General features: G+C 39.3%; 1 protein-coding gene across 1 annotated transcript in view; it reads left to right on the forward strand.

Annotated features, from left to right (window-relative positions):
* The window catches only part of tmcc3 (transmembrane and coiled-coil domain family 3), a 34,671-nt gene that overhangs the window by 15,488 nt on the left and 3,709 nt on the right, over window positions 1-15,474 (forward strand). The window contains exons 2-4 of the mRNA XM_079263232.1: window positions 7,741-7,899; window positions 11,291-12,072; window positions 13,501-13,636. Of these exons, the coding sequence (XP_079119358.1) occupies window positions 7,741-7,899; window positions 11,291-12,072; window positions 13,501-13,636 (1,077 nt within the window). The remainder of the gene's footprint in view (window positions 1-7,740; window positions 7,900-11,290; window positions 12,073-13,500; window positions 13,637-15,474) is intronic.

A 15,474-nucleotide genomic window follows, 5' to 3' on the forward strand; every position in this document is an offset into this window, starting at 1 on the left:
GGTGTAATTTTTGTTCTTTTGTTGTTTTTTACCTTACACAGACTATGACTACAGTTACATGAATTTTTTTTTTTCGCAATTAAAAATTTGAAATTAAATTATTCAGAATTAATGTATTCTCCTACGAGTTTGCATAAAAATAATAATTCCGAATGAACGTTTACATGAAACACGTCCTCACTTAATTCCTCTTTAGAGCGGTGGGATGGGAAGGGTTCTGATTGGACAGAGGGTGCACGTGACGTATGACGTATACTGGAAATAAGCAAAGTGGCTCCCTGCTTCTCATCTTTTCAGTCGTAACTTATAAAAACTACATAATAAGTACCAGTTTCACCGCTATTTTTATTAGAATTTTGAAGTACCAGCTCAACACGAGCATACTACTTCACTTTTTGCAGCAGCTGAGAAGGAGAAGAAAGATAGACCACCGAACACAGGAGGCAAAACGACGCACGTCATTGGGACAGAACAAGGTAATGAGCATGCACAGAACGACCGGAATTAATTCAGTTTAATTCCGAATAGAAATTTGCATTAGGAATTAAGTGTTTACATGGTCATTTTAAAGCGGAGTTACCTTTTATTTAGAATTAAACAGGAAATAAAACTCCCATGTAAATGTAGCAGCTATGAAAGAACTGCTGCTGCCACTTTAAAAAGCGTTAAGAGTTAAATTATGCAACAATAAATATGCAGACATACACAGATGGAGCCTTCTGTGCATCTTCTGAGTTTATTCCATCCATATTGCAGATTATTTCAGAGAGCTTGCAGATTGAGAACAGAGAAGTGTTGTGCAGTATATCTCACATGCAACCGGGAAATATAACGGCCACGCACCTTCCACAGCACTCCTTCTTGTTATAGCTCTTCATAAAGACTGTACATTCCCCAGTCTCCTGCATCATATGTGTTGTTGTCTGTTGTGACTGCTGTAGGAACTCTGTGAGCTCTGAAGTCTACACTGCCTTCAAGTGCAGTGGTTTGCAACCTGTGGTACCTGGACCCCCCAAGGAGGCAGTCCCCAAAGTGTAGGGGGTCTCTGAGGTTTTGACTGTTCAGAGCCACTGTGATTTAAATTAAGACCATGTCCACAGACAACCAGAGCTGTATATACTTATTTTAATCATTTGAGTGTTTCCTTCAAATGGAACTCGTGTTTTGGAGGCCAAAAAGACACTGACTTTGAACATTTCAGTACAGAAAAATGTCTGAGAAATGCCACATGCAGATGATTTATCCCTGAAGAAGCAAGGCTGTGTGTTGATAATTATCTGAACCTTGGTTTTATCAAAGGAAAGGAGTCAGTCAGAGAGCATCAGTTATGGTAAAGCGCGAGATGATGAAAGCATTGAAGCAAACATGGTTTCATTATGGGGTTGGTGGGGGGGGCACAGCAGGACGGGGGGTCCTCAGGGAAACTGGGATTGAACCACAGCTCTAGTGGATGCGTTGCCTAACAACATAGAGGACACATCGGACAGCAATGATGTTTGACAGCTTTAAAAACTTGAAAAACAAACCTGTATACATAAACTAAGCATAAATAGTCCCCAGTTCTTATATTTTTATTGATGGCCTGTCAAATATCTTCTCATTTAATAGTTTTGCTTTAAAAATAACCAAGATGACACGTCCAGACTGGGTGTATTGAAGACAGTGACAAAGCTTTGAATTCTCTCACTATGAATCTGCAAGCATCACGTTTTAGCATGAAAAGTGTTATTCTAAATGTCAACAAGCTAGTTGTAGTTTAACTTTCAGTCTAAACAAAGAGTTCTCTGTTGCAGCTCTGTTCCATGGTGTATTTTATTACACTTTACAACCTGTTATTGTTCATTTTCTATAGGCGTTTCAGTGTCTTATCAGGTCATTAATATTCATTGCTTGGGTGTAAGCAGCTTCGTGTTGGACTGTTGTTGATGTTGACTAATCACATTGATTGATGTTTGTGTAGTTACCTTGAGCAAGGGGGGCTTTCAGATTTCCTGTAAACAGCCTTGAGTTGATGGAGGAATGTTTGTGATCAATATGTTCATTAGTTAGCCTGAGACATAAGCTGATTGGTTTTTGACAAAATGCTACGTTTTACCTCTGCATATTGAATTTTTGTCTTTCTCAAAGTAACATTGATTAGCCAAGGGGGGAGGATTATGTCTTTGACGAGGGATGGCATGTTTATAGGTTTGTCCTACTTCGGCTTTATGTTAGTTGAAAATGAATCGATGGGTTGGAGGCTGAGATAAACGGCTGCCTGTTTTGTTTAGTAAACAACAAGAGTAAAAAGGTTTTCGTTGGCAATTTCCGGCGTTTGTGCCAGCCTGTTGTCTCCCCCCGTGGCAAGGTCCCCCCACTCACATCTCCAGTAGATGAGCTGGCTCTGCGAGTTGGAGTAGTACTTTCTGGCACACTCCTCTTTTTCTCTGAGCACACACAACACAAGCTTCGTCTCCAGTTTCTAATCGTTCTATTTGAATACAGCAAGGCGATGCACACTCACCCTGGCAGATGCTTCTCCTGCCTTATCCTATATCTTCTACATCAATATGTTTGTTTTCAGCTTTAAATGATGCTAACTTTCACTAACTTATAACTGACGCTAAAGGCAAAAATGGGAATTTGCTCGTCCAGGCTGAAATGTTGTCACTGTTAGTCGGATGCACTGCTGCAAAATGTAAAATGGACTTTGTGCCCACAGGACTTTAAACAAATCTATCATTGATTAATTTCCTGTTGATCAAGTCGTTAAAATGTTTAATTTGCTGCTGCTTGTAAGATCGATATGATCAGTGTTCCCCGACAGAATCAGTCATGGGACGCAGTGGAGATGGGACATTTATGCGAGGCGAATTGTAGTGTTGTTGTTTGAAAGCAATGTTTGTATACAAAGCAAAATACATCTCATGAGTTTATAATTTTAGTCAACATCTTTATTTGTGAGCTGCGTGCTGGGAAACACCTGGTTTGCAGCACATTTTGGCCTTTATTCTCTCAGGGGAAATCAACTTCAGCTTCCCAATAACTGCAGGCTTGTTCGTTTATCTCCTCTTTTTCTTTTAACTGAGGTGACATCTTATATTTCCCAGATTCAGACAAGCGAAAAGCTGTGTACTCTTTTTATTTCCCAGTGGAGAAATTCTGTGGTCTGTTGTGTTTCAGCTCCACGTCCCCCCATCTGTACGATACTCTAAACGTCCTGAGTGTAAAGCAGAGTCACAGAATGAAGTTGCCAGATATTTGCTCTGTGAAACAGATTTGTGTGTCCTCTTAGACATATGGTCTCTGTGTGTGTGTTCATGTGTTCATAATTTCCTACTTTTGCCATCAGAAATCCACTTTCCAGTGGATGTTTGGTGGACTGCCGCAAGGGAGGCATTGACATTTGAGTATTTCCACACAGGATTCCAGGCTGAGAGACTTCCAGACCTGATGACAAACTATTTTATTTGTATCATCAGCTATGTTTTCTTTTTTCATGTTTTACCATCCTCTTTTCCATCCAAGTGACATGAGCTCTTTATATGTTCCCGGTGTGGGAAGCCACAGCCATATTACCATGGAGGTGGTAGTTGCCATAGAAAATATTATTTTTGGATATTCAGAAATTAGCTTCTGCACAAACATTATAATTCCCCCCACTGGAATAATAAAATGGTTTTTCATTTAATTATAGTGGCCGGTTATTAAAGATTTTCATGCAAGCCATCAGTCTCAAGCTCACTTTCTTTTTTACCGGCAGACTTTTTTTTTCTTCTTTTTTTTTTTTCATTTTCAGAGCCAGACCGCCACTGTGAATTTCATAAACATCTGTTTTCACCCCTTCATGCCTGTTGTTCCAAAGAGGTTAAGAAATCAAGGTTAGCTGAACATTTAGTGTAAAAAATGCCCACAATATAAATAAAAAAAATGTAGAAACATTTTACAGATTTCTTGAAGGGATTTTGTACATTGCAAGATGATTCTCAGGCCATTGCTACAACTTGATTTACATTAATTGATTATTTGAATCAAGAATATTTTGTGGATTTTTTAGGAATAAAAAGAATCAGGATACAAACAAGGTAGAAGAAAAATGAAATTTAGAAATGAATATTATTAAATTTTATTTTAAAAGAGGAAAATTGTCCATTCTGCTGTCACATCAAAGAAATTGTTGCATCCTTTAACAAGCTGCCATACACATCAGTGCTGTCTCACAGGATGAGTATGTATTTATATAAACACCTTCATAGAAGTACATCACATGCAGATTATAGGGGTTGGAGATTAAGAAAGTTGTAGTAAAGAGAAATTATTTTTAAAAATTCTCAAGAGCTTGAGATCAGGGAAACTTGTCTTCCGGACTCGGAGTAGATCTTTTCAATATCTAGTCATATCCACACGTGGATGTGTTTAATAGATTGTGGTGCAGTTTTTTGTTTGAATGTTTCCTCCACACAGAAGTGGTGTTTTGGGAATGTGGATTCTCTGCTCGTCTAAAATGGCTCCCATCTTTTGTAAGACGCGACGCCATCACTCGAAAGCCCTTTCACAACACCGGCTGCTGTATTACATACTGTGTTTGAAAGGTTTGAAAACTAAAACAAACAAATGCCTGACCAGAATGAAGAAGGAACCCCACAACACAACAAAAAATTTGGACAAAAGGGGGACCTGGATGTGGTGCTATATGTATATGTTTCCAGCTAGAGCTGGGCAATATGACCTTTTAGTAATATCCCGATATTTTTATGGCCTGTCACGATATACGATATATATCTCGATGTTTACCTTAGCCTTGAATTAATGCTTTGGTGCATACAATCACATCAGTAAGATGATTTTGTGTCTCCATTAAAACATAATTGTTCATACTGCATTAAGATATGCTGATTTTAAACATTCATGCCAAAAGGATGAAATTGTAACGAAGCAAACTGATCAAAACCGTATTTATTGAACAGTTAAAGCAGTGGCAGAAACATGTCATTTTAAAACAAAATAAAGTGACTTTGCATGATGTAATAAATGCAACGTATTAAAATAGGTGCTCTGGGGTGGACTTTTCAAATGATGAACTATTATAAGGCTTTGCTTTATGGATACGATTTTGAGTTGTCGTGTATATTTTTTTAATCGCACAGTTTGGCCTAGAAATCAGTCTTATAATACAGGCAGAATGTCCTCGTATCGTCTCCAATAAACGGCTTCAGCCAGTTTTTAATTCAGGATTTGATTCTCACTGCTTTCTGTACTTTCTAGAGACATGACGAGCTAGATAAATATGCTTGTGTCACACACAGTGGATGAGGCGAGTAAGTGACAGAGGCTGTGAATGTAATCAAATAGAATTAATTATTTTTGCGTGACGTGAAAAACTTTGTAATTTACGTCCCACTCTGTGATCCAGAGCGGGATCAGTGGTGGATTTGGCTGTTCATTGTGACTGTAGGTGGAGTCGTGCAGGTGTCCTCTCTGCTCCTCTGACTGGCTGCAGCTGCAGCCGGAGCGACTGAGTGCTTTAGGACGGGGAGAGACTCTCGTTCTGACAATAACTTTACAATATGTGCTTTAAAGTCAGTCGCCAAAACACCAGGAAAGTCTCCAATAACTCCAGTAAAAGTTGCTAGATTTGTCGCTAGTTGCTTTTCACAAAAAAAGTCACCAGATTTAACGAGAAAGTCGCCAAGTTGGCAACAGTGGCTACACGCTGCCTCTCATGACGGAGCACGTAGCTCACGTTATGTACGTAACGAGGTGCGCTTGCTTTAACTCTCTGTGCAAAGCGGTGCAGAGTCGAGGAGGAGTGAGAAAACCCCGCCTACAGCTAAAAACAACTGTGTGACAACAGGATACTCGAATATGACGAATATAGGCATTTTCTATATCGCACAGGGGACTAGCCACGATATCTCGAGTATATTCGATATATCGCCCAGCCCTATTTCCAGCAGCATTTTGTTGCCAGGCAACCAGTTGAAATTTCAGTATGTAATTTATTTAAGCCCATGCTGACATCCTGACAGCTAATAAAATTTAGTCAGTCATCTTAATGTAGCCTGTTGTTCATTTTTGGCAAACTGTGGATGTTTGTTTGTTTACTTTTGCTGGCCGGTTTGCAAGAATGCTCTGAGGATCTAAGACCTGAAAACAAAGCCGCAAAACGGACCATGTCAATTTGAAAGCACTAATACAGACCTCCCTCCTACTCGCTGCCAGGGGTTTGCATCTGCACATTGCTCCATCTCTTCTCAGATTGTGGTACAGAGCCATGCGCAGGCCTGACATGGCAAAACAAAAATCATTTTGTCCTGTGTGGACGTGTCTTCAGACATGCTGTTGGACATTTGATGGTTGGTTGAATGATGTAATCTTGTTAAATCTCTTATCCACTTTGGCCCCTACTTCTCTGGCACTTGAGTGGATAATTGAGGGAATAGTCTTCTGATATTTTACATTTTGATGAATATCTATCAATATATTAGGATGTAGTTGATGATGATAAATGGAAGAAGCCTCTAAACGTTGATCCCATGTTAAACTGCAGTTGAAGTTGTTCTTTGACCCTCACTAACAGCTAAACTTTAAGACTCCCATAATAGTAACCAGATGGCTGACTTAATTTGTCTGTTAATGATGGCTGTAATGAGGAAAAACTATGCGTGTAAAATAAGCATAATATTTTATGTGCTCCTCTGACGTAGCTCAGTCCAGATGCATGACTTGACATGAATAAAGAGATGCAAAGTTACTGTTTTGAGTAGAAATGTTACGCGCTATGAGGGTGGATGACTGCTGAGTCTGCAGGATGCATCACAGTCTGCACGGCTAAAAACCACAGGACACAGTTAAAATGTCATGCATTCGGGTTGTCTGTTCGCGAGATGCTAAAAGAACTGAGGCACAAAAACCCACCCCTGGGGGGATGTCAGCAGTTTGCTTCTGTACGTGTGTTTCAGAGCCAAGTCCGTCTGCGTGTGCTTTGCTGCCGTGGCAACTAGAGTTACCAATATTTTAGGTTGCCTTATGTAATTGTCTGCTTTTGTCAGCCTAGAGAACAAGAAGCACTGAAGGCAGGACTCCTCGCTGCTCCACTGACTGGCCACTGTGCAGCTTTAACACAGCTTTACTGTCCCATCAGCTGCCTTTTTTCTCTTTCTGAGAGTCTGAACACAATAATCTGCTTAAGACTTCACTCTTGGCTCTCTTTGGATGCCTGGTGTTATTCCTTTTTAAGCTTGTTGCTTTGATTTCTGTCTGTTCCCACTAAAAACAAAGGAAGAAACACAGAAGATAAAAGAAGAAGATAAAACACACCTGACAGATTATATCAGTAACAAGAAAACGCAGCAGGTCTTTGGTGCATATCTTTGCTTGAAATCTATAATAGATGTCATATGAAGTCTGTCTTTTGTCTGCAAAATATGCTTTTCTGCCCTGATTACACGTTAATGTCACTGCACTGAAGAGTTTACGCTTCTCTCCGGTGTTGGTGAGTGAGTCATGGTAGTTTTGCACATTTCAGACACTGAACTGTCATGTTAGTGATGTGGTTCAGCCTGCTGCCTCACCTTAAAGATGTGTTGGATCCTCACACTTCATCATGTCATCACTTGTTTCTTCTTGACTCCATCATGCTCAGGTGACGCTGATTGACAGAGGAGTCGATAACCGAGGCCATTTTATTAACTATTATTTAGGAAAACAGTGAAAATTGAGTGTGTATGTCTATCTATAAAGACATTTATGTGTTCACAGGCAGAGCGCAGCGCCTGCGACACCAACATCCTCAGCATCCCGGTGCCCATTCGGCGAGGTGGCTCAGAGTCCAACTTGGATGTGGTGGACAATGGCGTGGGTCTGGATTTCACAAAGGGAGCACTGGGCATCGACAGCCTCCAGCAGAAAATCCTTAAGGTCAGAAAAAATCTTTCTCACCTGCTTTGTAGATTTGGTCGTGTTAACAAATGAATTATAACACGGGGACACCAACCACAACCATTCTTACCCTCATTTCCATTGGAGTTTTTAGTAAAAACTGGGAAATGGCCAACAGTGAAATTTTGTTGAAGAAAGATATCAGAGCTAATTAACATCCTTATAGTTCTCCAGAATCTCAAACACAAACAAGTATTTTCCTCCCTCTACTTCAAATTAGCCTCATGAATGGGTTGTTTCGTTAAGATCATACAAGCTTTCTCCCCGTCACCCCTTCTCCCTCCAGATGATGAGCTTCAGGATCATTTCAATGGTAAAATTACAAGCATTACTGATGTTGTTGCTCCTATCAAGGTAAAAGTGATCACAAGGGAAAATGCCAGACTGGTCAGAGCTGAAAAACGATAATGTCGGAAAGCTGATTGTAGGTTGTGGGAAAAAAAAAACCCCACAGGTTCACCATGAAGTCTATAAAGAGAGATTTAGGATTTATAATGTGGAGCTCAGAAATGAAAGAAAATCTTTCTTTTATCATATCATTGCTAAAAACAGCAATAACGCTCAAGCCTTATTTGTCACTGAAGACAGACTAATTCATCCTCGTGTCAGTATCCTCAGAACTTCTGTCCAACCAGGCCTGTAGTAAGTTTGCTTCTTTCTTTAGCAACAAAATTCAGAAAATCAGACAATCAGTTTGTGCTTCCAGGCCAGGGGCAGGACCAAGCAGCAACCTCCGGCGGTTAAAGTGAAGCCTATACGGAGGTGCATAAAACTGCAGTTCTCCCTTCATCCACTAGGGGCTGCAAAACAGAGCAAATCCCCATAGACTCCCATGTTAAAAAGACCTATGGGTGACGTCACAGAGGCTCCGTCTATCTTTTTATATACAGTCTATGAGCATGACTTATGTCCTCGCTGCGTCCATTAAATGTCCTGAATTTCCCTCCTGGGAATGAATAAAGTATTTATCAATCTATCAATCAAACTACATGACAACCTTCTCTCCAATTAGTCAAAAAGCCTTTTGCTATGACTTGCTGTCTTGATGCCCTCCCAACAGGGTTTGCCAAGAATATTTCTCAATGTATGTCCTCAGATATTTTACAGACTCTGCTTTCAGGTGTCTTCCCTCAGGCCCTAAAAACAGCTGTCATCAAGCCGCTACTGAAAAGGAAAACCTTAAGACTCGTCCCTCATCAGCAGCTGCAGGCCCATATCAAACCTCCCCTTTCTTATTAAGCTTCATTATAACAACTGTTCTGATGTCTACAGTGAGGTTTTTGGCCACGCCACAGCACCGAGACTGCTCTAGTTAAGGTCTTAAATGACATCCGCTTAAGCACAAATAGCAGCAACATCACAACCTTGTACTACTGGATCTTGGTGCTGCATTTGACACAGTCGACCATAACATCTTCGGCTGCAGATCGGCTGAAAACTGGGTAGGACTCAGTGGCACAGATATTAAGTGGTTTAAGTTTTATTTAAAGGACAGGGACGACTTTGTGTCTATAGGTAACTATATTTCTGAGTAAACTAAAATAATCTGTGGAGTTCGCCAAGTCTTCATTGCTGTTCAACATGTACAGTCATCCCCATATTTATTCATTCCCTCATTACTTCTGGTTTGTTATGAACCAATTAGATCCCTCAGGTCATCAGGAACAGGTCTACTTTCTGTTCCCAGAGTAAAAACCAAACATGGAGAGTCAGCGTTCAGGTTTTATCCCAGAAAACTGCAGAAACTCTCAGCTGTTTTAAATCAAGATTAAAACTTTTTTATTTGCAGCCTTTTATCAAAGTAAAGTTTAATTCCTCACACTGCCATTTTTATTTAAAGCATTTTTTATGCCCTCTCTTTATTTAATCACTTTTTTCTTTTAAACATTTTGTTTGTTTTAATGCTCGTTTCACCCTGTTGTAATGCTTTAATGTTTAAATGTGCAACAAAATAAACCTGCCTAAGACATAACTGCATTTACGCCAGTATCACCAGCAGATCAGCAGGAGTTGAGATCATGTGGGTCCTTATGTGCAAAACGAAACAGCCTTTTGTTGACATCCGTCAACTGAAGTGTTTCTAGAGGTCAAAATATCAGCTAGATCACATTTTTCTCTGTTTACAGTTGATGATTTCCCACTTCAATGCAGGCATTCGCCACAGTTTATTTTCAACTTTTAGTCCAAGGCAAGTTTATTTGTATCGCACCTTTTATGTTTAAGACAATTCAAAGTGCTTTACATGAAACATTAAAAGCATTACAAATGGCGTAAAACAGACAAAAAAAAGCATAAAAGAAAACACAAATAGCAATATCACAATAAAATTATATCTTATATCAAAATAATTAAAAGCAGAATTAATTAAAAGTTAGTGTGCAAATGCATGAGAAAAGAAATCTTATTGATTTTTTTTTTATTTATTTATTTTTTTAACATGGATTTAAAAAGTTTCTCCATTTGGTGAAAGTCTGAGTAGTCCAGAGGATATTACAAATGTTTCTATTCTATAGTCATTTAGCAGAGGCTTTTATCTGAAGCAATCTGAAGCAACATGCATATATATATATACATACAAACAACATGCATATATATATATATATATATATGCATGTTGTTTCAGATTGCTTCATATAAATATATATATATATATATATATATATATATATATAACAATAACTTATATATATATATATATAATATATATATTAGGGTTTGTGTGTGTATATATATATATATATATATATATATATATATATATATATATATATATATATATATATATATATATATATATATATATATATATATATATATATATGCATGTTGTTTCAGATTGCTTCATATAAATATATAAATATATATATATATATATATATATATATATATATATATATATATATATATAACAATAACTTATATATATATATATATATATATATAATATATATATTAGGGTTTGTGTGTGTATATATATATATATATATATACACACACACAAACCCTAATAGGGACATTGGGGGGCAACTTAGAGTTCAGGTCTTAGAGTTCAGGTATTGCCTTTTTGACACTTTGGCACACAGTCAGGGGAAGCCTAGAATCGATCCCCCTCACTATTGAGTTGAAAGACAACTGCTCTTCCTCCTGAGCTACAGCCGCCCTAAAGAAGAGAGCAGACCCAGGTCACGCTGACCTTTGCATCACTAAATGTGCTCCAGGTGAGGTTTGAACTCACAACCTCAGCATTGCTTGCAAGTATCTGTCTTAAAAGTACTGCGCGCTGACCAATCGGTGCATCTTTAAATAATTTAACATTTTTTGAGACTGCTTTCATAGAAATCCGTTTCTATCCCTGTTATTTCCACCTTAGGTGACGGAGCAGATTAAGGTGGAGCAGGCAGCACGGGACCAGAATGTCGCGGAGTACCTGAAGCTGGTGAACAATGCCGACAAGCAGCAGGTGTCTCGGATACGTCAGGTCTTTGAAAAGAAGAACCAGAAGTCTGCGCAGAACATCACCCGGCTGCAGAAGAAGCTGGAGCAGTACCACCGCCGCATGAAGGACAGCGAGACCAACGGGAAGCACAGCCAAAAAGACGGCGGCAGCAAAGAGTCGGGGACCCACAGCAAGGAGGGCAGCCTGCGGGACGTCAGCAGCACCGGAAGACACCCAGCAATGGACAAAGTGAAGACGATCGGACCAGGCGTGTCGCTCTCGCCGCCGTTCTTCTTTAACAAGTCGCGGGAGTTTGCCAACCTCATCCGAAACAAGTTCGGCAGTGCCGACAACATCGCTCACCTAAAGAGCTCGATGGAGTCGGGGTCGGGGCTGCAGGTGGATAGCGGCGCAAGGGGTCTGAGCGGCAGCGCCACAACAGTGGCCAAGGCGACCAAGTACCACAGTGACGACGAGTGCTCCACCGGGACGTCGGCTTCTGCTGACTCAAATGGAAACCCTGCAGGCGGATCTGCAGCGGGGTCTGGCGGTCCGGGGAGGTCAGACTCTAATAACCGTCTGATGGAGGTGTTGGACATGGTGAGGGAGATCAGGGAGGCACAGCAACAGCTGGCGGATGACATGGAGACTTTAAACACGCAGTTCAAAAGAGATTACAGCTACTTCACACAGGTGATGCAGGAGGAAAGATACAGGTAAGCACAAGAGAGGAAGATGATGGAGGAATAATCTTGTCAAACACACTCATCTTGTTTCAGGTAGCAGCTTTTAATTCATTGTTATGAATTACTCAGTTTGTTGTTTCTATTTTAGCTGTATTGATTTGGTAAAAGAACCTGAATTTGCTATCATCAATATGCAAATCAAACCCACACTGTTACAATAACTTACTGTAAATGATTAGTTTAGGACGTCAAAAGAGTCACAAGGCTGCCTTTCCTCCCTTTTCCATGATTCATCTCTCCCCTAGTCTCTTTTATTTAACTTTATTTTTCCATTTTGTGCCACAAAATACTGACGTAGAATAAATCAAATAACAGCTAAAAACTACAAAAAAAAAAAATCTGTAAATATAGACAAAAAAAGAAAAGATTAACCTCAAGACATACACAGAAAGAAGAAGTATAAAAGGAAATAAATAAACAACTACAATAAACAAAAGAAAAGTCTAATTAAATTCAGATAAATTTGGCAATAAACACAAACAAATTGCACTAAATGAGCATCATGTAAAAATGTAACTTTTTTTAGGCTCTTGCTTATCTAAGTGTTAAAAAAAGTACCAACAATCCTGACTCTGGAGCTCATCTAAATAATAGATGAGTCTGAGATAAACAGACTTTTGGTCCTTTGCTGTAAAGCCTCGAGAGCAGCTCATTATTGTTCATAAACACGCCACGGACTGTGGCGCGCTTAACAAAGGCCGATCGCTTCTCCCTGCCTGCTTCTTCACTAATTCTGACTGGAAAAATCTGCCGTTTAGACACCTAAATCCTCACAAATGCTCAGGGAAAAAAAAGGAAAGGGTTCAAGTTAAAAATCTAGTCTTGTAATATGCTGTTTCTGTTTAAGGAATTAACATCTACATTTTTAACTATTCATTTAAGAGAAAAAATAACAAAAAAATTTTCAAAATATGGTGATGTCTAATTGCTGCTACTACCCACCCGAACGCACAACATTCACTCTCTTCTCGCAAACAGAAAAAAGAAGTAACCAACAGTTTATTCAATACTAAAAATGACTACTTCCTTGATGAGTATAAGATTAAACATCCCCTACAAGCCAGAAATATTTAAAAATGAAGACTTGGTCTGTAGTATGTATTAAAGATGAGACCAATGACAGTAATTTTCCTGACATTTTATTTCTCCATGAGCTTTAACAAGTTCTTGACAGTTTAAAGGTCATAATTAAAAGATGTTGCGCTCCAAAAATAGACGGCAGAGCTCACACACTGTTGCTGAGTCAACCAATGGCAAATGTTTTCCCAATTGCAGCAGCAGATAAACTGCTGTACTGTTTGGTGCCCACGCACACACTCAATTATGCATTGTTTCTCGCTCTCTCCTCCATGCTCTGCCTCCACCTACTCTGCATGCGCGTGGGCGTCCGTCTGCCAGGTATGAGCAGTTGGAGGACCAATTAAACGACTTGACTGAGCTTCACCAGCACGAGACCAGTAATCTGAAGCAGGAACTGGCCAGCATCGAGGAGAAGGTGGCCTACCAGGCCTACGAGAGAGCCCGGGACATTCAGGTAACATATGTTTGTGTGATATGCATGCATATAACACACAGGTAAAATGTTGCAACACATTTTGTGGGTTAAATTTACAGGTAAACTTAATATTTTGGAGAGTTTAGTAGCTTTGTGCTAATTGAAAATTTCGTGGCTGTTAAGAAATTACAAAAACATTCATTGTGCTCCACCGTTTAACTTTGGTACAGCTTGGATTCACCATGCTTCATTTTGATTTACTTCTGCCATGTCATAGATTGTGTTTTCATCCAGGGTTGCATTAATCTGCTTTAAGACAATGAAAGTGAGACTACTGTGTAAACGCCGCCTGAACCATACTGTTGCAGCGTCATGGCCAGGATCACTGGATGTGGAAAAATATGGTCATTCTTCACGTCCACGTTTTCAGCCGACCTCATTTTTTGGGCAGATAATACATCTGAACTGTGACCCGACCAAATGAATAAAAGTGGACGTTAGGCTTGATGGCTGCAGCTCTTAATCTGCTGCTCTTCTTACTCGGACGTACGCTGCACTGTGGAACGGGGTAAATCTGGACCCATGAGGACACATGACCCAGAGTCCTGTCTGTATGCTCCTTCGTAAATTGAATTGCTTGTTTGTTTGTTTTTTAAGCCTTACTGATAAGTTGTTTTCTTAAGGCTACACAGCTGCTTAGTCCTAATACTTTGAGCTCTGCTGACATTGTTTGTGTAGAAACGGCCACAGTTTAACTGAGTTTCTTCCATTTTATTTTACAAAACATTTGAAATAATCTCTGATTACATTTATTACAGATTTTCTACAGACCACTTACTTTAATGCAAAGTGGAGACTTTTTTTCCTGGTTTTTTTGTGCAAACAGTGCGACAGGAGCTTATTGAATTCAGTTGGGGGAAGAAACGTTTTTTATGAATGAACAAGATCATTAAAAAAAAAGTCTTATTTTTACGAGATAAGGTGCTCTGCTCACCTGCTTATTAACAGGTGACATCTGTTTCTTTTTCACTGAGTTTGACACATCTGGAGATTCACTAGTCTCCAAGTTATGTGGATGGGATTGTTATTGTTTGCCAACTTTGCTCGAACACCTGAGGATTTCGGGTGATGGTTTAAGCCATTGCTCTCCAGAACCAGTTGGTCAGTGCATTCAGGCTACGTTGTGACGAAGGAAACATTCAAGAGATGCTGGAATTAGGCTTCTGGATCCCTGCAGAGTGCAGCTGAGGCAGAGCTGACTTTATTTCAGACATTAGCAGATCAGGTTCTGACGGAGCGCTACAGGTATCAAATGTTTTCCTGATGTATCACACATAATTCAAATTATTGAGTTATTAACAGACTCATGCATGACTAGAAAACATGCTATTTTATTTTAATCAGGTGTGCTGCAGAAAGGAAACATGTAAATCCTGTTTTCCCATCATCAATACAAACTCGTTGTGAAAAATGAATGCAACTCTCTGGACTGAGTTGAATGTTGTTGCATTAAGCTGATCCAAACTCTGTTAACTGTGAATGTGTGTCACACTCCAAACTCAGAGTTTGGAAAATCTCGTGTCACAGATTCCACTAAAGGGAAAACCTCAAAATGTTCCTATTGTCAACATTATCTCAAACAAATACCTCCCACTTTATGCTGCTTGTATTGAGACAAGATGAATTTATCATTTGACTGTTTTTTTTTCTGCAGAGATATAAGATTTTCTTTGATTTGCTTTTAATAGTAAATTTTAAAAAAACTGTAATTTTTGTACAAGTTTAAGATTTAAAGCAGCATTACATAAGTTTCTAATCTTAACTCGGTCCTTCTGATTTGTTTACATCCAAAGGCACACTTATATTCAGTATATGAA

The sequence above is a fragment of the Telmatherina bonti genome (genome assembly GCF_933228915.1).
Source record: "Telmatherina bonti genome assembly, chromosome: 23".
NCBI lineage: Eukaryota > Metazoa > Chordata > Actinopteri > Atheriniformes > Telmatherinidae > Telmatherina > Telmatherina bonti.